Consider the following 27691-nt stretch of genomic DNA (forward strand, 5'->3'; position numbering starts at 1 on the left):
AGCATCACGAGGGGGGAGCTAGAGGTCTGCCGCAGGAGGGAGGAATTGGCAAACACTCCTGCAGCAATTCAAGGCCAGATCCAACCGTTTGTCTCAGAAGATGCCTATCCTCATTACCTTTAGGATACAAGGTGATGCCTTTTCTATGGCAGGATCTGATTTGGAGGTTTAAGTATCCTGTTGAAATACTGAAAGTATCCCTGTCTTCCTTCAGAAGTATCACATTTATTTGTGTGCTTATTTCTGCAGCTTTACAAAATAAAATATGTACAGGTAATCAACTAAGATTTCTTTAGCTTGGTGGCAGGTCTGCTTGTTAAAGGAGGCCTGATCAACCACTAAGGAATCCCAGCAACATGTTAAAAAATTATTTTGATCCAGTTCTCTCACATCCCTCTCGAAGTCTTTGTCCAACGTGCCATGCTGATAGATGTGGTTGGTAATGGTTGATAGTGCTGATGTTTCAGTAAAACTCAAGGCAAAGCAGCGTGTGGGACAGATCTGTAGATTTAAGAATATTAAGAGTAGGCATCTTCCATTTAACGAACACTACCCAGTGAAGTCTGCAAAAATACATTGGCAAAATCTGGCAGTGATGGTTATGATTAGTCCCAGAATTCATAGGCAGTCCTGACAGCACTAGGTGCAGAACGATAAACATTGACAGATCCTGTTTGCTAGCAGTCCCCAGGATTACCATTGCCCCATTCCACAGTCCCTTCTGGTTCCCAAGTCCCTGCAAAAGGAAGAGATCAGGCAGTCTTTCCAGCCAGAAGTTGAAACCATAAAGTGTTTTGGCATGGTTTGCTTGTGTTGAATAAAGTATTCTGATCACGTTAGTTTGAGCTTTCCTCTTGCAGAGTGTGGCTTTTCTTGTTTCAGAATGTGGAAGTGTTTGCAGCACACTCAGCAGCACCCACAGGCCTGCCCTTTCTATCATGGTCAGTGCTAGAACGAGGCCTACTTGGGGTGAGGCGGGCAGTGGTTGTCATTTGGAAGGGGTGGCCCCCCCTTGCTCACTGTAGCCCTTGCACTTTCTCTCTTTGTGTGTGTGTTTGTGTACAGTCCTTTTTTCATACTGTCCTGGAGAACAGCCACGCCTGTGATACCCTGGTAGACAATAATCTCCGGGTGACAAACTGGAACCGGAAGCTGGGCTGCAAGTGCCAGTACAAGCACATTGTGGACTGGTGCGGCTGCTCGCCAAATGACTTCAAGCCACAGGATTTCTTGCGACTGCAGGTAAAGGAGACATCTCCCTTCTCTCTACCACAGCCAGGCTTCCCTCCTAGTCTCATCTGCCTTCTTTCTGCTTTTCTTGCTTTCCTTTGATAAGTGGCCTGGCTTTTCTCATTCTGTGGACTTCTTCAGACAGGTAGCTCTGACTGGGTGAAATGGTGCTTCTGTGTGTGTCCTTAGTGCCATTGCCTGGTGAGGTGCTGTCAAGGGTCACTGCCATCACAGCAGAGTGGCCAGGAGCTGACTATGAAGAGAGAAGGAAGTCTCCAATGGCTGTTTTCTGTAAAAGGTAGAGGGCAATGCTAGGCACAGACAGAAACATGATAGAAGGGACAGGGACAGAATTAGGATGGAAGGAGGCACTAGGGAATGACAGGAGGCGATGAGCTTGACGAAAGTGAGAGAGAATCTGAGCCTCCAAATTGGAGTGCTTTGAGGGCAACCTTGAAATTAGTATGAAACACAAATAAACAGTGCAAGAACTTAAGGAGACATGCCAAGCTCGTCCCGCCCCTGGCCGTCAAGCAGCCAATGGGCAGCCGTTAGCATGCTCCCAAACAGCCCCTTTCCCTTTAAGAAAGGTTTTTTTAAAAAAAAAACAGACCCATAGCAACGAATCTAGGTAGATTCGTTGCAACGGAGAGACCCATCCAGCTGCCTAATGTGAGCTGTCGTTTGATTGTATGATCGTTGGCACGCTGCCTCGAGTGATAAACCCCCCCCCCTCTCACGGGCCCGATTTTCGGCTGAATTAATGTGTAAAAAATAAAGGGACTTTATTTCAGCAAACGGGCTTTTATGTGGTTTGTGCTTAGTGACTAAAGGTGAAGGACTGAAGCCAGGGAAGCCTCTAAACAGAAAGAGGCTCGCTGGTGCGTTTATCCCCGCTCGCTCGGAGAAAAAAAAATGGCGATCGCTTCGCCGGAAGTTTGGAGGACAGGCTCAGGAGGAGGGACTTTGAAGAACCCGCAACAATGGTAACGCACAGGTCTTTAGCGCTAGTGTTGCAGATTGGTTGCAGGAGTGTATCGCTATCCGGAGGGTGAATCCACTTTTCTGGATTCCCCTGAAAGCGCTACAACGAAGCGCTTTTTGCTGATTGGTTTCAGGAGTGTTGCAGATTGTCTGCGACGTCGTGCGTTAAGGCAAATTAGTAGCATTTTCAATTAGCAACCATTGTGCTATTTTGAAGCCGTGCGAAATGGCCCTAAGAATCTACTGCTCAGGCCAAACTGATGCAACAGAAACCTGCATGCAAAAGCACACAAGCGTAATACTGATGAGTGATTCCAAGGCATGCTGCCGGGCTGCACATATTCTTAGAAGGCTGGTGGCTTTTTTTGAGGAGCTTGAAGTTTTGCCATTGCAGTCCTTGAGAGTCACTACAGAATTTCTACCAGCCTGATCAAGCTGCGTGACTGTAAATAAATTTGACAAGCTGCAGTTAGAAGTGAAGATATGGCCACTAGTTCAGATCTCTTAGAGACCAAATGTAGTTGAATCTGGCCTTGTGCTATACGCAGGAAAAGGGCTTCCACCTTTTCAAATGCTTTGCCTGATTATCCTTTCTCAGGTAAGCTTGTACCACCAGCAGGTGCTTCTAGAGGCCCCACACCGGAGGATGAAACATTCCATGGCAGTTGTATATGTTGCATTCTTATTTCCAAAAGCACCCAGGCTGTTTCACATGGGGGCCTTTAGGGGTCTGTCGAGGAAAGGCACTTTCTCCACTTTGACCCTTAAATCTTCTCCTGATGGTCAGTTCTTAGTCAGTTTCCCTTCCATTTTCTGTTGACCAGCCCAAATGTCTCAGGATTTGGGTTTCAAAGCTCTCTCCCAAACCTGTCTTTTCAGCAACTCTCCAGACCCACCTTCTTTGCCAGGAAGTTTGAATCAACCATCAACCAGGAGGTGCTGGAGATCTTGGACTCCCATCTCTATGGTAACTACCCACCTAACACGCCAGCCCTCAAGGCCTATTGGGAGAGTGTCTATGACTTCGTGGATGGGCAGAGTGGGCTCAGCGACGTCACCTTGACTGTGTACACATCCTTCTCCAGGCTGGGGCTACAGAAAGTGGCATCTGCACAGGCACAAAAAGACGAAAGGCTTTGCAGGTAACTCCACCGATAGCAAAACACTGGGGTTATGGCAGTGGTTCAGTTATGGGAGCTTTTGTCTTTGAATTTTTAGACTTCTTTGGCCTCTTTGCAGGGAAAGGTAGAAATTCAGGTGTTTGTCTTGCTGGGGGTATCACTGCTGGTTTGGGATTCCAGGGCACTGTACCTTTGGAGAGAAGCCATACCTCTCCCTATGAACCCCTCTGCGATCTGAGATCTTCTCAGGGTTCCCTCCCTTAATGTTTTCAAGTTTGACCACTGCTTGGGCTAAGTCCTATGCAGTAGTAGTGTTTGAAACACTTTCGGTGAGGGCCCCTGCATTAGATTGCACAGCCGTAACAAACAGGCCTTTGTCAGTGATTAAATATTCTGAGGGCATTTTGTGCTGGACAGGATGGAGGGGAGTGGCTTACTACTGTTTGTTATGATTGGCCTGTTTGTGGTTTTAATGTCTCTATTGCTTGCTGTGCAGTCTTTGCAAGCCACCTTGAGTCACCATAGAGGGTAGGAAAGGCAGGATCTAAGTTCTGAAATAAACAGCTCATGCAGGGCAGAAGTCTTGGGCTCAGTGCCTGGTATCTCCCGATTAAAGGCTTTGAGGTAGCAAGTCAGGAAAGGGCCTTGGGGAACTTATGCTGGTTGAAGTAATAAAAGAGAAGCTAGACTAGATGAACTAGTGTCCTGACTTTGTATAAGGCAGCTTCTTGTATTTATATGGCAGTGGGTACCCAGGGTAAAACAGCATAAGTACAATGAATTTCAGTAACTGACTCCGTTTTGTAGGAAGTCAAAATTATCCTGATAAATCCTCTTGCCTAACAGGCTCAGAGACACTAGATGATCCTGCAGTTTCTGATATTGTGAAGTAATTGTGACTGTCTTTCTCTCTCTAGATTTGAGCCACAGGGCTTCCCATCCAGTGTGCATCTGTATTTCTATGATGATCATTTTCAGGGTTATTTGGTGACTCAAGAGGTGCTGAACTCTGTAACACAGAAGACAGACTCTCTGGAAATGTGGATGATGCCCCGGGGGACTCTCAAACTAGCCAGTCATGGGAGACAAACTAACCGTCTGCAGAATCTGGAGGTAGGCCTCCCGTTTCTTCTCTTCTGGGTCCAATCTGCCCAAGTGTTTATGTGTGTATCCCCTTTCTCTCCTAGAGACCCTGTTATGCCAATATGAAAGCATCTAAAAAAAGGAGGTGTTAAGTTGAGATGCAAAATGAACTTGGCCTCCAATTTGGAAATATTGCTCTAGAAAGAGAGATTGGGCGATGGAGACTGTGGGTGGACAGAGCTCCTGAGCAAGCTGTAGAGTCTCCTCTAGCCTCATAATTTATCCATCCATCCACCTTCAGGCTCAGAGCAGTTTACATATTTATTTGTTTGTTTGTTTTATTTATTATATTTATATAACAAAGAAGAACAGGATAATTCATAAATTTGGACAGACAATAGTGACAGTGGTTTTAACTTGCGATAACATCAAGTTAACTTGCTAACTATGCAACAGTGGCTCCATGGGTAGACCAGTGCAGGATTCAGAATATGGATAGGGGTTCTCTGGGGTCCCAGATACCATTGTTTTGGTTGACCTCAGCCAAATGCCAAATTTGCAGTAGGTATTGTCCTCCACCTTACACAGCTTCCAGAAGGCTGGCAATAAAGTTGTCCTGTTGTTCTCCTTTGGAAAACTATTCCACATTGCAGAGGCCATCACTGAGGACCAAAATTCAGCATTGGGGGGGGGGACCAGACAAATCAGAGCATTGCAACTTCTGGTGGGAGGGCCAGAGTGGGTTGAATAGGTTGGCAGGAAGAGGTTCTTCAGATACCAAAAGATTGTATAAGCTCTTTGTAGAGATCAGTTACTCCTGATTATAGTTACATGTTCTTGGAACCCCACACCCATCAGAAAGAGGGCGGCTGCATTCAGCAGCAGTTGAAGTTTTTAAAAGAGTTTTTGGGTCAACCCCATGTAAGACTGTGTTTTGATCATCTACTTTACAGGTTGTGGGAGCCTCATTCAGTGTGGCTAGGTTAGCTGAATCCAGAAGGGATGATATTTTACAAACCAGGGATCATTCTGCACTTACTTTGTTTTTTCCGTTGTCGATCCTGCTGAATTAAGATGGATTTGAACACAGGTCTTCCTCCTTCCTTTCCCCCCTGAATTGAAACAGAATTTTCTGCACTTGATTGGGGAAGTTCAGAGGGCAGAAGGGAGCCAAGCATGGCAGGATGTGTGTGTGGGGGGGAGGATTGGAGACAGCAGCCTCACAGAGGAGGACAGGGAACTAAATCCAAGAGGCAAATCTCTGCTGAGAGAAGTGTGGGCATCTGGAGCACAATCACTTTACAACAGCGCAAAAAATGTCTTGGAGGGGAAACCTTGGAACAAGGAAGTCTTTGAACTGACACCCTGACCTATCAGGGAAGATTGCTTTGCTATGTCAGCATTGCAGGCACAGGCAGGAAGTTAATCTGCAAAATGAAGAACATCTACACTTAATACTGAGGGCTTTAAAAGCCAGGTCTTGGAATATAGTGACTACTATCCACTCCTGGATATTGCGGGGGAAAGGTAGGGTCACCGCGGATCAATCATGGATGTTGCAGAGGGAAAATTTATAGTGCCAAAAATCAAAATGGAAATAGAATATAGCGCAGAGGGGAAGGGTTTATTTGCCTGGGAGAGGATAAAAAAACAAGTGTAGACTTGACTCAGGTGGACAAAGTGCTTTTATGAGGAAGAGATAGGGTTTTTATATCCTGCTTTTCACTACCCGAAGGAGTCTCAAAGCAGCTTACAATCGCCTCCCCTTCCTCTCCCCACAACAGACACCCTGGTGGGGCTGAGAGAGCTCTGAGAGCTCTGATTGGACCAAGGTCACCCAACTGGCTACATGTGAAGAAGGAGTGGGGAATCAAACCTGGTTCTCCACATAGGCCATTGCTCTTAACCACTTCACCAAGCTGGCTCTCAAGAAATTCCAGGCCAACAGGACATCCTATACCCATTCCCCATCATGGGAATGCCTGAGAATTCCTGGCTCCAAGCTGATCAAGGCCCTGTGATTGGAACAGCTGGAAAGCACAGATTTCCCCCAAGGTGAGGAGCTGCCTCCCAACCAAGTCCAAAGTTTTGTGGGTCACCTTTGCAGACACGATGCCATTTCTGGCTTCAGCAGGAGGCCAGGAGGTCTTATGAGGGAATCCCTCCTCCTTCCGTGAAATATCTGAGCCATCAAAATACTAGCCAGGGTAGAACCTGCTCAGCTTCAAAGATGTGGAGAGAAGCATGGAGAACAAATGGCTTAATGAGCCTGTGAAAAGGAATTTTGGGAAAGAATGCCTTCCTGGCATAGTAAGGCATTTCTATAAGCATTTGGTGGCTTGGGCAGTGCTTTGTTCCAACACGATTTTGGTATAAAATACGCTTTTAAAATATGCATATTGCCTGGTATTTTTGTGCAGCGGACTATGTTTTTGCTGCTTTTAAATCCCATATGCTTACTTTAGCAGAGTTGTTTCTAAATCAAGGGTAAGCAACCCCTGGCACGTATGCTGAGAGTGGCATCACGGACCATTTTGCAAGATTTCTGCCCAGACATCTAAGGCCCTAGCAACTCTGCAGCAGTGAGAGGGCAACAAGTCTGGCTTACGCGTGTCTTTGCCTCCCAGACCTGCACAACTACCAGCTGTGACCAGGGCGAATCCCTGAGATGCTGGCAGCACCAGTGGGGCTTGGATTGCTCCAAGCACATCTGACAAAGTACAGTCATCATTCTTCCCACCCCCCACTCAAACAAATTTTGTTTGCTGGCACATCAGCATCTTCACAGGTAGATGTTGTTGTTTTTCCAGCACTCTGGCTACCCCCTGTTCTCATTTGAGGAGAGGGCATCCTAGAGAGTTAGCAGGCTTAGTGCTTTCTACATGGGGCAGTGTGCTCTTTACTCTCCTGATCCCCCAGGTTCTTTTCTCTCTCTCCTTCCACAGGTGGGGACTGAGTGGGACCCCAAGGAGAGGATCTTCCGCAACTTTGGTGGTCTGATTGGCCCTTTTGATGAGCCAGTGGCTATGCAGAAATGGTCCCGGGGCCCCAACCTCACAGCCACTGTGGTCTGGATTGACCCCGCCTACGTCATTGCCACTTCCTATGATGTCACTGTTGACACAGAGGCAGAGTTCACACAGTACAAGCCACCCTTGAACCGGCCGCTTCGCCCTGGGGTGTGGACAATCCGTCTCCTCCAGTTCTGGGAACCCCTGGGAGAGAGCCAGTTCTTGGTGGTCCCACAGACCTTCAATCGCAAGCAGCCACTCAGGAAAGGTGAGCAGACCGAGGTGGGAATAGAGCTACCTGCCTGGCAGCTATTCACGATGCTGCATGTCTGGCAAGATCTCAAGCTCTAAAGTCTCTGGGCCTTTGGGCACCTTTGCTGGCAACAAGCTTAAGGTTTATCACTAAATGTGGACTCAGCAGGGACCACCAGCCAGTCTTGGCTGTGTCATGAATATATCTGAATGATGCAGAACCTCTGAAATATATGTTGAACCCTCACACTGAGGGTTGCCATCCTCCAGATGGGGCCTGAAGAGCTCTTGGAATTAAAATTGATCTACAGACAAAAGAGTTCCCCAGGAGAAAATGGCTGCTTTGGAGGGTGGACTCTGTGTCCTTATGCCCCACTGAGTTCCATCCCCTCCTTAAATCCTTCCTTCCCACCCCCCAAATATCCAGGTATTTTCCAACCCAGAGTTGGCAGTTCTATTCACATTACATTTGTAAGTTCACACTTTTAAAACCGTGCAAAATTTGTCAGTGCTAACTAATCTAAGATCTTTAAATGAAAGATAACACAAACATGCGTATAATGCCCACCGAGTATTTTTAGAAAGTAGGTGGAGCCAGGTGGGGCTTTTGCCAAAGACAGATTAGCCATCAGACATCTACCACATGGTGGACTCACCCAGGCCTTATGCTGTGCTTCCCTTGTTTTTTTGCTGCAGACTGGCTCTCCCGATCTATTCCATTAATGGCACGGGGAGCTTTTGGCCCACTCTCCCCCGTGTTTGCCTGTGTTTGGATTTGTGTGGGCATGGGATAGCCGAGGGATAGGAAGTCCAAACCTCCCGCCGTTTGTTTTACTCGTCAATCATTGTCACATGGCAAAAGCTCCCCAATAACCTTCCAGCACTGTTTGAGCGTGGGAATTAGTTCCATGCACAAACAAGCGGTGATCACAGCCTAATACGTCATGCGGAAGATGTCGTTAGAGATCTAATTGTCTGTTCAGATTTTTTTTAAGTTGCTTCAACAGCAATTACCACCCTAGACAAAGGTCTTCACTGTCAAATGGAAGGTAAATTGACGAGTGATAAACACAAGTAACAAAATTTTCAGTAAACTCCACACATTCCAATTAATTTTCGGGGAAGCTATTTTACCATTCTTTTAAGGGAGAAAGAATTACTCTATTTCTAGATAAATTTTCCAAATGGTTACCTGTTTAATTAGAGAAAATATTTTCCTTAATAAAAAGGATTAAAGTCTGTTAGGACTCCAGACTTAAAGGAGAAACTTGCATTCTTCCAGTGCAAAAATTCGAGATAGTAAGAAATTTCAAGTCCCCCAGGATTATGTTAACACAAAATCTCTCATTGGATTTGTATATCCATATGTTAATGAAGAAGGTAAACTCCTTTATTTTCTTTAAAAAATAATTGCAAATGAGGGTAATTTGTCCCAGCACTTATGATCCTTTATACATTAATTATACATTCGGTTGTCAGATACGCTGTTCCATTATGGTATACTGATCATATAGAACATCTTGATTTTCTTCTGGTCAAATTCTTTAGAAACCTGTTGGGTATTCCATGAGGTGTTTATTTTTATTTCCTTAAATTTATAAACCGTCCTCTCCATTGGAGCAGACTCAGGGCAGTGAACAGCATATAATACATATTAAAAGCATATCAAAATCTAAAATTGGACCCCAGAGGTATTGGCTGGGTTGTTGTACTCGGGGGGAGGGGGGGGTAAGTATAGATCAGCCTTTCTCAACTTTTTTACAATTGAGAAATACCTGAAACATTCTTCAGAGCTTCAAGAAACCCCACAAGTGGCGTGATCATGCAGAATATGATTGGGAAACATAACTGTGTACACGCCCACCCAAAGAACCTCCCCTTCCCGGCCCCTCCAAGCCCATCATTGGCCATTTTGATCATATCACCCAATAAATGTTTAACACATTTAAAAATATATATAATAAATTAACTCCTACCTATTTGGGAAAACCTTCCAAGGCTGTCAAGAAACCGCAGGTTTTCACTAAACCCTGGTTGAGAAAGCCTGGTATGGATGTTTTGTTTCAGTGGCTAATTTCAGATACTTCTATGTTCACCTAGAGTAGGGTGTCTTAGTGGAGCAACCTCAGTAGAGCAACCCAAGGATGTGAAAAACAGTACTAGGAGACTGTAAAAAGTTTCAGAATAAGAAGATGTTGATAATACATTTTTCTTTCTATTCTGCTCTTCCCTAGTAGGCTCAGGGAAGGTAACAACCAACTTTTAAAACATACAGCTCAATAAAAAACATTCAAAATAATGAATAGCCTCCTCCTAATAATAATGTGCACCTTTCTGACATTGGCCAGAGCTTGGAGGGGCCCTGTGTTGGTGGGTGGGTTCTCCAGCAGGGAGGCCAGTGTCTTGATGTTTATACTTGATCTCAACCATAGGCCTGGTGGAACAGCTCAGTTTTGCAGGCCCTCCGGAACTGTTTATAGGCCTGGAGGGCCCTGATCTCCTCAGGCAAGAAGTTTTCCCTGGCACCTCTCTTTCCAAATCTCACATCCCTCAAGAGGGCTGTGGATGGGATGCAACAGGAGGAGGCAGAGTCTGTGGGTGAGCCTAGTTAAGGGCACTGGAGGATATGAAACTCTCCTTTTCCAATTGGGAAAGGTGGGGCATTGGCCCAGCTGAGCTCTCTGATCTTCTCTCCTTCTGTCTTCTGGCTCAGATGATGGCAAGTGGCTGCACTCCGGTCCTCCTCGCAACGAGTACATGGAACAGAATTTCCAGGGCCTGGCTGGGATCCTGAGCCTGCCACGTTTAGATGAAACAGAGCGAGCCACCTACCAGCACACGCAGCTGGTGGGCAAGGCTCTAGAGAACTGGACAGACAGCAGCATCAGCAGCTTCTGGTTGGTGGCCGGCCTGTGTGTGGCAAGCCCTTCCAGTTGTTCCACCCTGGAGCTGTGTAGAAGAACCTCATGGAGTTCACTGTCCCCAGACCCAAAGTCAGAACTGGGGGCCATCAAGCCTGACGGTCGACTGAGGTAGCAGGGGCAGCCGGCAGCACATTGTTGGGAGCAAGGAAGCATCCACATAGCAGGTGGGCCCAGGTTCCCCTGCACATACAAACACGCACGGGGGAAACTCTAGACTACATCGTCCTGTGGCCATGCACTTGGGCAAATGCAAGAGACAGCTATCTCGTTGGTTTGTGGTGCAGAGATGGTGTAAAGATGGAGGTCCCACCCACCATTCTCAGGATTGGCCAGAGAACACATGGATGGGAGGAGCTTACCTGTTCATGAATTCAAGCAGTGGAAACTCTGATCTGGCAGGTAAGCCGGTGGCTTCTTGACTCCAACGTGCTCTTCTCCACCAAGGATAATATTCTACAAGATCAGGACTTGTTGTTCCCAAATGGTTGCTGGCAAAGGATTCTGGGAAAAGGGGGGGAGGGTAGGTTGGGAATGCAGGCAGCTAGGCTGTCACTGTGTCTGTGTCCTTTTAGCAGCTGGTGCTGGCTTGACACGTTTCCCATCTTCCCACCCCGTCCTTTTAGTTCATTTTTTAAAAAATAAATGTTATGTGTATGTATAAAGCCAAGTGCAATAGAAACCATGGTCATTCCCCCCCTCTCCTCCAAACGGAGGATCTCAGTGTCTCCATTTTCTTTTTATACTGTAACATATCTTGTTGTCTTTGGTGATTCTGTAGGCATGTGAAGAGGGTGGAATGCTTGGTTTTCTCCTAATGGTACTCGCTACTTGGTTCCTGCTACAGATAGTTAGAAAGAGAGGCTCTCTCCTTTTCTCCAGTGCAGAACCTTTCCTCAAACACACACTTTAGTTAGAAGCCAGGAGGGAACTAGGCCTCTGTCTGCTGTGCCAAGGCTCCCTGTTAACAGAGCTGCCAAAATGTGCCAAACTTCTATATCTGGTCAAGCCTCTTCGGTCTTGTCTCAGAGTTCTTCCTCCTCCTGTCAGCCTGAAACCTGACTGGGACTGTATTTGGTGGCATCTCGCAGAACTCATTGGTGGCTCTGCTTGTCCCATCCAAAGGGTAGTGTGGGATACCAGTAGCCATGTCCTAAATTCCTCCATCTGCTTTCACAACGAATTCTCTTTCCTTTAGGTTGCCACAGTCTCTGCACTTGTCACAGCTGCCACAGTAGATAGTCAATCCTGACTCCCCCATCCCCCAGTCTGCTGGTTAGGTTTTGGTTTTCATTTGAACATTGTTAAAGAAATCATAATTTGTGTGTCTGACCTTCACACCAGCTCTCTAAAGCTGAATGCCTTCAGGCAAGGACAGTGTTTTCATCTGCTGGGAATGTCCCTGTTCTGTATTTAATGTTGTCCAATGTATGATCATATGATCCTTCATGTGCATCCCAGTCGTTGAGTGACCCACCCCCAGTTGAACTGGGGATAACAGTGTCTGGGGTTTTTGTCTTTTTCCTAACAATGGTTATAAAACAAAAGTGTTAAGAGAAAAGGGGACCCCCCTTGGGCAACTCTCTCCCCCCCCCCATGTGTGCCATATCAGATTTCAGAGCGAATACCTAATGACAATTTGACATGGGAATGAAGTGGTGTTGCTGCCTCTGCAAAGGAACTTAGAAGGTGGCTCTTTGGGCCTAAGGTCCAGAGTTCTGATGCACACCTGGCAAGATTCTTAAGAATGTTTGGATCTCAGGGCTTGGACTGACCCTTTCATGAGAGAGGATTTGCCTGCGTTTCCTCAAAAGATGTGTGATTTCTAGATCGTAAACAGTATCTGGCCTTTGCTTGGGTGGTGCCAACATTTTGTTAAGGGAATGGATGATCTTTTGGAATCTGGAATGGTGTCTGCCAGACCCGTAACTCCTATGGGAAGAAAACAGATTTCTAGGTTCAGCACAGGACCGGTCCCCCCTCATCACCAGATACTACTCACGGTTTTCAGTCATGGTGACTAGCTCCTGCCTCGTCAAATGTGTTTGGTGTTCTGAGCCAGGGGAGGGGAAGACTAAGCAGGGCATAATCCCTGTTCCAAAGAATGATCACTGAAAGCTTTGTGTCAGAAGTATTCTGTAAAGTTGTCTGAAATATGCAACACAAATACATCTATATCTCTACAGTGTGGACAGTGTGAGTTCTTGAAGCCACCTTTTCTCTCAGCGTACTCAAGACACACACAAACGGTGTATTTTGATGTTGTGATCATCATGCTGCTAGAATAAGATTCTGGGAGAAGAGAGTCCAGTGGTCAAGATCAGCTTCCATAGATCCCATCTATCTTTTTTATTGTCATGAAACTTTAGATGTGATATAATGTAGGGCCCAGTACCAACACCAATTCCAATTTAAGGTCTTTGGGGTCCTGACAGTCTTGGTGATAGAGAATGGGAAAGAGAGGTTCAATGTCATTCCTTCTCCCTTTCTCTAGCTCCAAAGTATCTTCCTGACAGGGCTTCATAGCTCTCTATACCTGTTTCCAAGTCTTTGCCAACGTTGCCTGCTTAATTCCACAGGCAATAAAAGTCCTTTAGTCAGCACTATTCAGATTAAACATACTCAACCTCCATTTGTATTCTCTGTTTAGAACCTGAATTTTCTATTTTGTAATATCTGGGTCATTTTGGTAAAATATTCATAGGGCACCAAGTATAAGCCACTGCCTTGCCTTGTGTGAAAGCTTAGTAGCCTGGAGGTTGAAAGAGGACTATTACCTTTAAAAAGTATTTGAGATATTATTTTCTCCCAAGGCCTGTCACAGGTTTACAGTAAATTGTTGCTACAAGCTGGACTGTGGTGTTTTGTATTCAAACTGATGATACACTATGGGGATGTCTGACATCAGATTTCATTTTCTGGGATAGGCTGTGCTTCTAATTATTCAAAGGTTTCTAATTATCATGCAAATGTATGCCCTTTGGAAGTTTGGGCAAGATTCACAGTGACTGGATGGGATGGGCCCTGCCCATTTGCTCCCAGTAGAAGTCCTTGGGATGGGGCAGGCTTCAAACCCAACTCAAAACACACATAATACTGAATGTACGTATCTGTGATGCAAAATAAATCCAACGTTGGTTTATATGCAGGTGGTAGATCATGGGGCGCAGGTGGGAAGGAACACGGGAAAGAGATGGTCCTGGAACGTTGCTTCTCTTCAACCCCGAATCACTTATCAGACCAAGGACTGATTAACAGCAACTGCTTGCAAGTATTGAACAGGATCCTTGTCAGGCCATTGCAAAGGAAATGAACAAATTAATCTTCGCAAAGTGCTCCGCGGCCCCTTGCATAAAAATTGGTGTAGCACTGTCAAGCACAATTAACCTTGCTGTATCGCCTTTATTACCAACCTGCGCACTGCTGCACTCTGGGGGGCTGAGCACGGCTGCCTACGCTCAGATATTATAATCATCTTTTAATGAGCCTAATGAGGGCTCATCGAGAAACGTGGCACTCTTCCAAAACCCATTCAGCAAATAGATTTTGTAACAGCACTAGGGAGACTGACTGCTTTTATTGGTAAATAGGGGGGTGGGTATTAAACAAAAGCAGCTTCTGGATTTCGTGCATGTGTTTCTTAATGCTGGGTAGACATGAGTGCGTTTCTTTTGCCCAGGAACGATTGCAAAGGCTCTGGTTTATGATCCCATCTTTTGTTCATTCTCTGGGGCCGACATAGAAGTTGTGTTCCCTCCCACAAATGGTCAGCTAATGCTTCTTGCTGGTTGATCTGTGACCAGCCCTCGTGACCTAATAGTGTGTCTGGAGGGGCACATCGGCACTGGCCATGCGTGATGGAAATACTTTGGTTTTTCACTGCTGTCCATGTGCCCTGATCAGTACCTACATTAAAAAAGGTTTGATCTATCCCTTCCCCCTTCCCCATCCTGGCAGCTCATAAAAGCACTCACAGAAGAAGGAGGTGCAAGGGTAGGAGAGGACGTCCACCCCATTCCCCACCACCACCCTTGTTCTCCACTTCTTAGGCTATCAGGCCTGGAGATGTCCTGGCCCTTCAGCAACTTGGCTTGAAAGAATCTTACCTCCTGGTATTTGAAGTTAGCTGTCTCTATTCCAAATTAATTGATTCCATATAACCATGGAAAGTATAGGCCTGGAAGGATCTTAATTGGCCTATGTCACACGTGTGCATGCATGCAAGTACACACAAAGCCTTCCATCTGTTTTGTGCCTTTAAAAAAATCTACAAAGCATTTATACATGTGCAGATACTGGCACCTTTCATGATTGCATTTTAAATCCACAGAGGCAATTGGTCTGCCTGTTTTGATCAAACTGCATTTTGGAGTTTGCTGAGGGTTTCTCCTCCCTCCGTTATAAAACAGCCAGCTTGGCATAGTGGTTAAAAGGGGCAGCCCCTAATCTGGAGAACTGGATTTGATTCCCTCCTTCTCCACATGGAGCCAGCTGGGTGACCTTGGGCCTGGCACAGTTCTCTCAGAGCTCTCTCAGTCCCACTTCCTTCACAAAGTGTCTGTTGTGGGGAGAGGAAGGAAAGGTGATTGTAAGCTGCTTTGAGACTCTTTCAGGTAGTGAAAACTGAGGTATAAAACCCAGCTTTTCTATTCTCATGAAAGAGTGCATGTTGCTGAATTTCTCTGTTTTAGGGAGAGGCTCAGGAAGAATGGAGGCACACTGCTGCCAGGCAGCCTCTTACGAGAACACCCCAGGCTAATGCCTCTGGTTGGTATGCCGAGCCTGCTCCACAGAGAAGACACAAATGTAACAAATAAACAAATAAATAAAAATAATCCTCACCACAACATGCTGGAAGCACAGCACTATACTGGAGTCCGTGGCATGCCCCCTGGAACCACCAGTCATGGGACACCCAGCCCCATGAGAGTCAGTTGGAGAAGCAGTTAACCCACAGGATGTGGTCACGTGACCAGCTGTTACCCTCATGCCGATCACAAAATCTGGGTTTTGTACCCCATTTTTCACTACCTGAAGGAGTAGTGCCTTCCTTTCCTCTCCGCACAACAGATGCTCTGTGAGGACGGTGGGGCTGAGAGAATTCTAAGAGAACTGCTCTGTGAGAACAGATCTAAGAGAACTGTGGATGAACCAAACCAGCCTCTGAAACTGGATTTTTGGGGGTGTGGGCATCTTTCCAGATGCCCCAGTATAATGAGAGGTCTTACCAGTGTTTGGCTTAATCACTATCCCAGGCTATTCAGAGGCGGTGCTTAGGTTAGGATATCACTCTAAATTTGAAATGGATGCCAACTATTCTGTGAGAGCAGAATTAACATGGAAATCAGAGGACTGTCTACAAAATTCTCTGGGCATGTTGATCATCTCAATGTTGGCACCACCAGGTGAGCTGGGATAGATGGGACTATGGTGCATTTATTTCATGCATGAAATTGGAAGTCCATCAGTGCATGGCTGACTCCTCTGCGTAATGGCAGCAAAATACCCTCTCCTGTCACCCTGCATACATCATAATGTGCTATACATTTACAAACACTGGCGTTTTCCAAACTGCCTTAATGTTCCATGTTCATTCTCTGATGTTACCATTTTTTCTCCTTGTCTCCAGACAACTCCATTAACCCCCCCCCCAACGTTGTCCCAGTTTTTTCCTCTTCCCTCACCCGTTCTTTTTAAGACTAGTTTTCCTGTAATTTTTTCATTGCAAAATGAATTTGTGAGATAGCCTTTTCTTCAAAATCTGGTGGTTTTTCTCTGCCTCAAGGATTGCTGCCCAAACCCACCAAAAAGGGTGGGAGAGGAAATCAGAAGACTGTGCACAGAATTCCCCGTGCATGCTGATCATCTGAGTGTTGGCAAAACCAGGTCCCATCACCTAAAATGTACACTACCAGAGGACGCCTGCGCTGAAGCAACTGGTCGTTCCCATTGGGAGGCCTGACACCAGCAGCCAATCCTTGCCCTCCTCGCCATCCCTACATTTGAAGTGAACAAATGCGATCGTGTCCCTGGGTGCCGTTTCCAAATACATTTTAGTATCAAGGCCGCTCTTTAGTCTTCCTCGGCAAGACCTGGTAAATCTGATGGAGGATACTTTGCGCAGATGGTTTGGAGGTGCAGGGTCAGATTACAAAGCACGCCTAATGGAAATCCCTGATGTTAATTTCACAGATGTTAACAGTTCAATAGCTGAAAAACCCTCTGAAACATTCTAAAATATTATGCCGGACTTGGAGCTGGTGGGATGGAAGGGCTTTCGTTATGGCTCATTTTCAGAAACACCAACAGGCCAGGGAATGGGGAGGGGGGGATATCGTTGGGGTAAAGGGAACCTGCTCAGAGGGGAACGGGGAATCCAGAGCTTCTTGAAGTGCAATGAAAGCATACAGTCCTTGAAGCTACTGCAGTGCTGCAGCATTTCATTGCATGCACACAAACCTCCCCCTCCTCCCTCTGGGGAAATAAGCGGAAAAACAATCCGCAAACGTGAACCCAAACAGATGGAAACTGACCATGTAGGATCATAGGAACTGTCAGGACGCTGACAAAGCCCCCAAAGGCTGTTGCAATCTGGAAAACGCTCTTCTCTCTCTGTATTACGGGCCCTGGGTTTTGCAGTTACAATCTTCTTTCTCTGGTGTTCCAGATGTATAGTTGCTATTCTTGAGCTTCCAGTATAATTAGGCTTAAGGAGATAATAGAGTGTTCAGGTCACTCTTGATGCTATCATACCTGTTAGATCTCTTAAGTACAACATGAAATAGTTTATCAAATGCATCTTGAAATAGAGAAACATGGCATCTTTACCAAGGAATCAAAATTTTGCAGAATACAGTAAAACGTTTATAAATTACAGTATGCTAAAGACAAAGGATTAAAAGAAATATGGTGCTTGCAGTATGCCTTAGCTCAATACAAAAGCAAGATCTGCTTGATGAGGACAAATCCATAATGCATTGATTTCTTTTCACCTTGTCCAGTTGTTTATACACTGAAAAATTTTCGCCAGTGTACTGAACTAGAATATCCTTTGTCATTTCTATAGGCAAATTCAAGTGTCAGGCTATGCAGAAGATGCTTGGGGAAAAATCTGTTTCTTCTGCAAAGCAAATGAACAGATGGTCCTTATGTCACACAACAAACATTTAATTGTGTATATGAATGCAGCAGAATCAGGAAAGGGAGCCTCCTGCAACCTCTCTAGGTCTACAAGACCTAGAATTCATATAAGCACCACTGAAAGATGTTAAGCCAAAGAGTATGACATGAGGGACATAGTTGCATATCCAACGTGCCACCAGATGCACTGAAGGAGTTTCCCTCTCTTCCAGAATGCCTAAGACCGGAAGAGCCTAGTTGATCAGGTCCTTTCCTGGCAGGCAAGTCTTGATAGACAATTGGACACTAATGTCGAGTTTAACAGGGGAAGGAAACATGGCACTTTGTTGCATCACCAGGCTCTCACTATTTGCACAGTACTGCACTATAGTCCTCTACTTGTGCTCCGACACCACCGACTGGGTCACTTATTCCGTACTATTCTCTTGAGGAACAAGTGGGAATAATGAAAGCTCCTCTTGCCAGGCAAGAGTAAATCAAATACTTAGTGATACTAATTGCAGCTCTTTATAACTTCAAACTAAGGCCTGGTCATTGTTACGTGAGTAAAGGACACAGAAAAGATACCAAAGATATCTCTGTGAAAGCTGACCTGTCAGGGCATCTTCACAAGCTCTCTAATCCATGGATTCAGATTTATGATAGGGAAAAGAAGCTCTGTCCATAGGCCTGCATCTCCTGATATCAACCCATTACATTCATCTGGTCAGTTTCTGCTAGATCTCTCCATTTTCTCCTTCTGGCCAATCTAATAATTGGGCCAGTTTTCAAGAAGAGCCTACAGGAGGTCATTAAGAAGGTCAGCAAGAGTGTTTTGTAATTTAATAGTATTCTTTTGGTCTGTTGGCATTTTGTTAGTTGCCTTAAGGCACTGAAAAAAGATGGGATGTAAATATTTCAATAAAAAATAAATTGCCATAGAGGGCATAGCAATAATGCAAGAATTCATGTTACGAATTTTGTGGCTGTGTGTCTGCACATTATTATTTACAAAAGACAGATTGAACGAAGCCTAGCTCAAGGCAGAGGATGGATGAGCCCAGGCAGCACAGGGGAAACCCAGGTTTGAATCCACACATGTGGGGGGAATGGGGTAGTGGGGAGAGCCTGGGGGTGGGGGTCAGAGAGACCTCAGGTGAGTTGCCTACTTCGATGGACTGCTGGGTGTATTTTCTTTTACAAAGAGAAGAAAGTTCTCCACTGCCTTCATCAGTACAGAAGGAGATTTCATCAAGATCAAGGTTTTGGTACTAACCTTCAAAGCCCTTAACAGTCTGGTGCTCCTGTACCTATGGGATAGCCTCTTCCACGATACCTCTCAAAGAGCACTAAGATCCAGTGACTACTCAGGATGCCTGGCCCAAAAGAGATGAGACTGGCCTCTCATGCAGGGCCTTTTTGGTCCTAGCCCCAACTTCGGTGGAACACTCTCCCTTATGAGGTCAGGGCCCTCCAGGACCTTCAACAATTCAGATGGGCCTTCAAGGCAGAGCTGTTCTGCCAGGCCTATGGCTGGGGCCAGGAAATCAACACCAAGACACTACTGGCCTCCCTCCTCAAAACACAACATCATCAAACTAACTTGTCTAGCAGAAAGAAAGCCCCATCCCTTCACAAGACCCTAATGGAGGTGGTCTAATGTCAATAATATGATTTAATTAATAATTTAATTTGGAAAGGTAAATTGTTACCAACGGTTATTAATGGACATGCCTGTTGTTACCCGTCCTGAGCCAACTGGGAACTGCAGACTATAAAAATAAAATTATGATGACAACATATTCCCATCCTCTTCTCCTTCTATTGCTTCCCCAGTATCAACTTTCATACTGTTCAATTGTTTAGGGCAGCAGTCTGTTTAAGTCCACATTTGTGTGCCAGGGAAGGGGGTAGCAGGGAGGGCTGGAGGGACCTTGGGTCAGTTGCCTAACTTCTCACACAGGGTACTTGTGAGTATAGGAGAGAGAAGAACAATGTAAAGTGCTTTGGGTCCCCCTTGAGGAGAAAAGTGGGGCATATAAATTAAATAAATCCGTGTTCTCCTTCCACAAACACCAATCAATACAATTACACTCTATTTACTGTTTTAAATATATACTTTCATTTTCTGTCCAACGGTTGAACGCTTTCCAGTCCAACAATGTGCAGCCCAGGCGCGCTGAGTGTGGCTGCAGGAAGACCGTTTTCTTTAAAAAGAAGCAAACTGATTTTTACAACAGTCGCTTTTTTTAAATTAAAAAAACCCAAACCCAAACCGTCCACATGTGCACCGTATCTGGGCCCTATCAAGCCGTGTCCGGTTGCTCTCCGGAGGGACGTCATGCCGGGAGACAGCGGCTTCTCCAAGAACAGCCCCTGAACGCTGAGCCGACGATTTCGGGGAGCGTCTCCGCGCTCGGCCTTAAGAAGCTGCGTCCGCCGTGCCTGCTGTAAGGCGCTCACCTAGCTGGCTCTCGGAGGTTGCGATGGATCCGACGCTTCTTCTAACGAGCCGTTTTGCACTCGGGGCTGGGATTTGCACCTGAGTTATTCCTCCACCGCCCTGAAGAAACCTTCGGAGGAGCTCGTTAAAGCGGGATCAGAAGGGACCGAAGCCGCCTTCACCCCCCGGTGAACATTTTAAAGTCACGGTTCGATGGTCCTCGGGATCGTTTCAGAGAAGGTTGCCACGCCGGCACGGTTTTGTTCCTCGAGCTGCCCGGAGCCAATAACCAGGGGCATATCCGGCCAGCAGGTATTCTTTTGACATACAATAAAATCCATTGATAAAGGAACGCTTGAGGAGGCGGGGAAAAGTGTTCCCGCGCCTCCCCCCCCCCCACGTGCACAGTTTCTATGACGACCGCCGACACAATGTTCTATCCGGAGAATGTAGCGAGTCCCACTTTCAACCAATCGAGACCGAGAGCGTCGAGTCAAAGACCAATCAGGAGCGAACCCTGGGCTATTGGAGCAGGAAGGAGAGAGAGGGTGCAAAGATCTCCTCGTGAGGCTGGAGGTAGCTTTGGGGCTCGAAGGGATCCCCCCTCCCCCCTGGCTAGCGCCTAGTCCGGTCTGCTCTTCTCTGGGAAATCCCAGACCCGGCTGACCCGCGCGCTCCGATCTTCTTGCGACGGAGCCGGAATAAGGGGGTCTGTGGCACGGCATAACTAGCCTGGCTGGCCGCGAGATGCCGGAGGGAACTAGCCAGGCCCGGGAGGTTTATAAAGCCCTGCAAAAGGCTTCCTCGAGGCAAGGCGGCTGGTTGTGATCCGAAACGAGGTATGTCTACTTAACCGTTTACACATAAAGAGGGAGTCGCGTGGAGAGTGGAATCCAGGCACCGCCGGAGCAAAACCCAGCACGGAGCCCAGCCTCTTTCGTGGAACAGTCGGGCCAGCTTTCCCAGCACATCCACCTCTGGGACAGTCCTTCGTAGGAGGGGGCAAGGAGCCGCCGTTTATTCCAGACGCTCCTCAAAGAGATTTCGGGATCGGCTCTTGCAGCCAACAGCCCACTGCTGAGGAAAGGAAAGCCGAGTGGAATTCACCAGGTTAAACCGGGGAGGAGAGCTTTCCACATCCAAACTCAGTAGAGCACAGAAGCCAAAAAACACAGACACCCCTCCCCAGTCAGCGCTTAGTAAGATTCCTGGCAGGATCCGACCAAGACAAGGGGGAGAAGGCAGAAACCAGCATCGATTGAATGGGCTCTGGTGGGGGCCAGGTGCTGACTGGCACTGGCCAGCCAGGGCAGAAGAAAGGGCTTTGAGAAGACTGGACCAGGTCGTCCTGGTAAGGGTTCTTGCGCATGGAGCTGCCAAAGTAGAGGAGAGTTCAAGACAGACACCCCCAAGATGTTGGAACCCAGTGAGGCACCATCCCATGCGCCCACTACCAGTGTTCCCATGGACAGCAATATAGTGGCCATTATCATTGCTACCAGTGAGTACTTGCATGCCTACCTCTTGTTTCTTAAACTCAGTCTGGTTGGGGGTGGGGGGTCCTCTGGGACTGCCTGCAGAAAATACCCTCCCGTCACTCATCCTTCTTGCCTCTCCTGGACCGGATTTGTTCAGATATCAGTGTGGATGCAGGGATGTGGTTCTGCATCAGATCTGCTCAGGGCTGGAAATGCTAGTGTGATGACCCCAGTTCCTTCTCACAAGCCCTGGGGCAAAGCCTCTGCTAAGCACTGATTCTCCAGGCTTTGTAAATGACCAGTATACTCCTCGCAGCCTTAAGGGCTATAGGGTGATGTGAGGTTTCCTGCTAGGAACTAGACCCAAGGAGCATCACTGTTCTGGGCCTGGTCAGTCACTGAGGGTTTTTTTTTCATATTCAGTGTTATTTCTGAAATGAGAAAAAGCAAGAATAGGTTTAGAACCTGGGCCACCTTTCTCCAAGGCTGTGGCACCCATTAATTCCTCTTCCTCCTGATGCCTAAGCCCTGGCTGGGAATATTGGTTTTAGAGCATGTTTTCATGGGGCTTACTGATGCTTCCCAGTTGGTATCCTTCTGTCGGGTGACCCACAGTGCCACCAGGCTTTTGTTTTGGTTGCAGAGGGGAATTGGCATGGGGCTGTGTGTGGGAGCAAGTTGCTTGCAAGAGCTGGAGCTGTTGGTTCAGGGCATCAAGCTCTAGTTCACAAAACGTATCTTTAGAACTGTATGGGGGAAGACAGGAACACTCTTGTGGGTGTGTCTGTTCATGTTCTCCAACACCTTTCCTTAAATTATTTTAGGCAGACGTTCCGTAGGATTGAATAATATATTTTATCTGGGATGCATCCTCCATGGAAGTGGAATATGGACTTGAACCCTGAGCAGCAATACCTGTTTTGGAACTGTTAGCAGCAGAGTATAAAACAAAGCTGATGTTCTCTGTATTGGGGCAGTGACATTTGTTTATGTTAACGGGTGAAATGAGTTGACTGAGTTTGGGTTTCCAGTTTCCCTTCATAATTTTGGGTAGTGTGACTGTAGCAATGCCACTTTCCCAGATTAACACTAGAAGTGTTGATCAAAAACTGAATATAACAAATTCATCACAAATGTGAAGCTTCTTTTACTTCTGACTTCTGCATGGCTGAAGGCAAATTTGTGTGTGTGTGTTTGCAGATTTAAGAAAGTAAACAAAAATTGCTTCACAGAGTCAATTCTTTAGCATTAGCTTCTGAGCTTCACCTTTTTGGATGCCAAAACTTAACACCACAGAATGAATGATTCATTTGAGGCCTGCAGCCATGATAGAACATTTTAGTGGGCTTTTTACAGAAACAACCAGATTAGAATCAAAGTCTTCACTTTCCAGTGAAGTGAGGATTACCTTCTAGCATTCAGGGATGGAGAAAACGGAGACATGTAAAAAGAGAGAGATTAAAGTCACAATCCAAAACCAATAGGACTGCCCTGTAGTAAGCAAACTGTAGACTGCAGGTGCAGCAAAGCAGAATTGTGGGACTGAAATAAATTCCATTTTGCAACAAGCTTATTAGTTTCATTGAATTTGGTGATTGTAGAATATCATCGCTGTGACTTTGCTTGTGGTGTGCTTGCCTCTTGCTAAGCACTACCCAGACCAAAATAAAGGCAGGCCATGCCTACAGGAGCACATTCTAAGAAAATGAGGCATAAAGGAAAAGGGAGAGGGAGGGATTAAGAAAGACAGAGAAAGCCACTGGGGTGGGGTGGGGAGTGGGTTTGTGTTTTATTCAAAGATGAAAGTAAAATTGTCAGTTAGAGATTGGGTGGTAGTCCAGGGCAGAAATACAGTGCAACTGGGAAGCAAAATTTGACCATTTAAAAAAACCAAACCCTTCGCACTAATCAGAATGTTGCAAATTCTGTGACTTGACAGTCTTCCTTCTGGGGTTGGGGATACAACTGAGCTGTGTCTAGGCTGTACCAATTCAGCAAACTCTCCCAGCATTTCACAGACAAAAATAAGAACATACTAGTAATAGTCTAGTTCTTATACTAGCGCATAGCTTCTAGATGTGCATTGCCATTATTGTTGTGTTAATTCATGCTACCTTCCATGCTTTCAAACTCAAGAGACTGTTTTGATGAAAGATACTCTAGAAGAAAATTGAACAGGTTATCAAGAAATGAAATATACCCTGGTTGCTGCAGCACATGAAATGGTAGGCTGTGCATGACGTGGTGCTTTAGTGTTCATGCACAAGCATGTCTCTATAGCCACTACCAAATTTTACATTCCAGAGACTCTTCAAGGAGCAAATTCATCCCTGGAAAATGAAGACTGGCAACTCTCATTAGCATAAGTATAAACAAGACAAGGACGGGGATGTAAGAAGGATCAGAAACAGCAGATAATGGCTTCCAAGATTGAAAGGACTTTCATCCACAAAAGATTGCCCTGTGTACAGAAAACTGGATATCAAAAAGCAACAATGCAGCTGAGCCTTCTTGCCCTGGCCTACTTGTTTTCTGCATACAGGGAATTTATTTGAATGGGGGGAGCTTTCTGTTGTGGGAGCCCTCACCTGCAGTATGAAGTGATACAGTTGGGAAAGAGGTTGATCTCCTTCGTGAGAACTAGATTCTAGTTAAGCTTTGATGGGATGAAACATTTAAAGCCTACTCCAGTGTGAGGTGTAACATGGAGTAGCTGTAAAACTTGATACCATGCCTGACCTAACTAAGACCAGTGCTTCCCATCTTTTCCAGCAATGAACCACCATAATTCTCCCTCTGTAGACTTTTCCATCACATTTTTTGTTGACACCCTCATCATTATTTTTTTAAGTACAAACAAGGTCCAAGCCCATAATTGTAAACTGCCATAAGCCGGCTTGGCCTGGGAGTGGCAGTTAATAAATCAAATAATAAAAATAAGAATAAATAAGAAAGGCCTAAACGTACCTGTACATTTTTTCTCCACAGCATCTGGATTTCCCTTTTTCAGATTCTCAATTCAGTTGTTTTTGGTACAGAATTCACCAGATTGCTTAAAAGAAGAAAATAGTTTTGTTTAGAAGAGAAACAACTTTGCAGATAAAGAGTAAAGAGAGTCTTGTTTAACTGTTCTGTTGTCTTCATTCAGTCCATTTGTTTGGATCAAGCGAGGAGGAAGTATACTCTTAGGAGAAGGAAGTCTCCAAGTCTGCCAGTCAGGATACCTCCTCTGAGATTATTTGAAAAATATCAGGAAGTTCCTGGCCTACATATGCTAACTACGCTTCTCCTCTGATGCCCCATGCAGGTCTTTGCCCAGATTCAGTTCAGTCATTCACACTACAGATCTTGCATATTCCAACAGTTTATCCATGCCCCCCTTTTCTAAGTTTCTACACTGTCTTATGACCTTTCTGTCATTGCTTTGAGATCTCCAGCTCTGCCTTACAAAAGGGTTACCCTTCCCTTCAGATTAAAAAATTGCCTAGAGTTGTACAGTTGAACTGATGTATTAATAGAGCAAACAGCTTTAAAATAATTTTACAGGAACAATATCCCCCACACACACACGCGCGCGTGAACACAATGGTAGGCATTAAGATTGGCGGAGCTGGGCATTACCTGGGAAAACTAACAACAGCTGCATAGTTCAGGAAAGCTACATCTCGAAAGTCACTCACAAATTAGCTCAGATGACCCAGATTATATTGTGCTGCAAGGTAAATGGAGTGATCAAGATAGACTCTTCCAGAGGTCTTGTAGGAGAAGGAAAACTAAAACTAAAACCAAATGAGCTTTGCATCGTGTACATAAGGAAAAAATGTCCCTGACTGATTGCTAGTGATTTGACAAGCAGGAAATTCTTTTTAGGTCTTCTTTTATAGCTATCAGTAGCTCTTGAATGGGAAATATTTTCACGAGCCTCGTATTAGCAGTGCATCCTAAATTTGCCTGTATTTTAAGGTGTGAGAGAATGATAAGCAAATGCCAGAATCTCAGACCCAAATTACATGTTATGGAAAGAAACTCACGCATAGCCACTCTCCCGTATCTTCCCAGTAATTTGAAACTGTAAAAACATGTGATACAATACTATTGCACTAATACAGGGGTGGCCAACGTGTGGCTCTCCAGAGGTCCATGGATGACAATGCCCATGAGCCACAGTAGGGCTCATGGGAATTGTCATCCATGGACCTCTGGAGAGTCACGGCTTGGCCACTCCTGCATTAATACCTTCCCCTCTCCCCACCTCCGGGCAGCACCTAATGAAGTGGAAACACTGACTTGATGTTGTCCCATCATACTCGCTCAACAACATAGTTCCCCAAAGTTCTGGGCCAGCAGAACCCACCCAGCTTTGTCTCTCTGTAGCAGATATGGTAGGAACACAGGCCTCCTGGTCAGGACGGAGCCTGAGGAGGACAGGGGCTAATGAACCACTTGGAAGAAAGGCACAATAGGCCGAGGCTATAACACAACCCAGGAGCAGAGGTGGGATCAGAAATTACTTTTTAACTCTCTTCAGATACTGCCTCCTGAAAATTATAGGCAAAGCCAGAACCCTGCCATAATATTCTGGGATAGCTTGTATCTAATTCTGAAAAATTGTCCCTTTTCATTGGCCTCATGACAGCTTTTGTGTAATTCAAAAGGTAGTTTGTTCATAAGCCTACAGATGATTGGGTATTTACATATATGCCTATTTTTTTCTACTTGATAAATTTTTTACACATCAGGCGGCATAGGATAGGGGCACCAGGCTCCAAGCGGAACCTGGGGAATCCCCCGGAATAACGGAATTACTGGTCATCTCCTGACTACAGAGATCAATTATCTGGAGAAAATGGATGCCTTGGAGGGTGGACTCTAAGGCATTGTACCCCACTGAGGCCCCTGTCCTCTCCAATCTCCATCCCCAAATATCCAGGAGTTTTCCAGGCCCTATCTCCCACCGTTGGCCTGAGCCGTATGGAAGGGCAGTATAAAAATCTAATAAAATAAAATAAATAATAAAGTAAACACAGATGAGTGAAATTCAACTTTCAGATAAGGTTGCAAGTCACCAAACTACAAATATACTTGTTTATATCTTGCCTTTTCTTTATATGGAAATCCAAAGGGGCTTACATCATTCTCCACTTTATCCTCACAACAACAACCCTGTGAGGCAGGTTAGGCGAAGACTGGCTTAGCATAGCCCAGCAAGCTTCTATGGCCAAGTTCAAACCCAGGTCTCTCAGACCAAATTCCAGTTTTACATACATGGTTTTCTGTTGAGTGGGAATAGTGATGCAAGAATGCAGACTGGAGCTTTCGTGGTGTCCTCCTTTTAGCAATTTATAGTTTCAGTTTTCCAAGAGATCCTGCATTAGAGGCTTGAGGATTCTCACAGTCCAGTTCTGCTGGGACAGATTCCCTGAGGTGCCGCTCCTAGTTTACAGTGAACATTGCTCCAGCCCCACATAGGGTTGCCAGCGGATAGGGTACCAGATCAGAGTTGGGGAGGTCTGGAGATTTTGGGGTGGAGAGGACAGGGACCCCAGTGGGGTGCAGTGCTCTAGAGACCACCCTCCAGAGCAGCCATTTTTTCTAGGGGAACTGATCTCTGCAATCTGGAGAGGATCTGTAATTCTGGCAACTCTAGCCCCGCAACTCTTGTCGTCTTGTTCTCTGTCCTGCTCTCCCTTTTGGTTGCCCCGGATGACGGAGATTCCAGCAGAGAAGAGCGAGCGTGGTGCTAGCTCAAGACTTCCCATTAACTTCCATTATCTCTCCTTTTCCCTCCTCTTTGGCAGCAGTTTCTTCTTCTGTGTTCATCGTGGCCATTTTGGTGCTGCTGCTGCTTTTGTATCACCGAGACCCACTCTGCTGCCAGTTCCTCTGCTCCTGCCGCTTCTTCCAGAACCCCAGCCAATATGTAAGTATCGCCTCCTGCCCCTTTGCCAACAGCTTCCTTGACCTGGCTTGCCTATCCAGCATCCCAATCCCTCACACACCTCCCCCCGCCGCCCTCAAACTTGGATAAGCAGCATTAGTTCTTTGTGCC

At 45.9% G+C, this 27691-nt stretch overlaps 2 protein-coding genes and 1 long non-coding RNA gene across 10 annotated transcripts in view; 2 read left to right on the top strand and 1 right to left on the bottom strand.

Moving 5' to 3' along the window:
- Nucleotides 1-12785, top strand: part of XYLT2 (xylosyltransferase 2) — a 43904-nt gene extending 31119 nt beyond the window's left edge. For both annotated transcript variants that reach the window (XM_077327917.1, XM_077327918.1), the window contains exons 7-11: nt 1066-1242; nt 3094-3356; nt 4253-4448; nt 7364-7697; nt 10395-12785. In XM_077327917.1, the coding sequence (XP_077184032.1) occupies nt 1066-1242; nt 3094-3356; nt 4253-4448; nt 7364-7697; nt 10395-10717 (1293 nt within the window). In that variant the 3' untranslated portion in view covers nt 10718-12785. The remainder of the gene's footprint in view (nt 1-1065; nt 1243-3093; nt 3357-4252; nt 4449-7363; nt 7698-10394) is intronic.
- A 7919-nt stretch (nt 12786-20704) lies between these two features.
- The window catches only part of LOC143832870 (uncharacterized), a 30892-nt gene continuing 23905 nt past the window's right edge, over nt 20705-27691 (top strand). For 4 of the 7 annotated variants that reach the window (XR_013229429.1, XM_077327926.1, XM_077327929.1 and 1 more), the window contains exons 1-2: nt 20705-21665; nt 27441-27562. Coding sequence is in view for 5 of the 7 variants with exons in the window: in XM_077327926.1 (XP_077184041.1) it covers nt 21578-21665; nt 27441-27562 (210 nt within the window). In the remaining 2 variants the exon portion in view is untranslated. Of the gene's footprint in view, nt 21666-24017; nt 24034-27440; nt 27563-27691 lie in introns of those variants that run through there. The other 3 variants (XM_077327927.1, XM_077327930.1, XR_013229430.1) reach the window with 2 other exon arrangements.
- On the bottom strand, nt 24359-26257 carry LOC143832873 (uncharacterized). The gene is made up of 3 exons (XR_013229431.1): nt 26154-26257; nt 25264-25354; nt 24359-24694 (listed from the first exon to the last, which is right to left on the bottom strand). It is a non-coding gene; the product is annotated as an uncharacterized LOC143832873 (long non-coding RNA).

The sequence above is a fragment of the Paroedura picta genome, chromosome 3 (genome assembly GCF_049243985.1).
Source record: "Paroedura picta isolate Pp20150507F chromosome 3, Ppicta_v3.0, whole genome shotgun sequence".
In the NCBI taxonomy this organism is placed as follows: Eukaryota; Metazoa; Chordata; class Lepidosauria; order Squamata; family Gekkonidae; genus Paroedura; species Paroedura picta.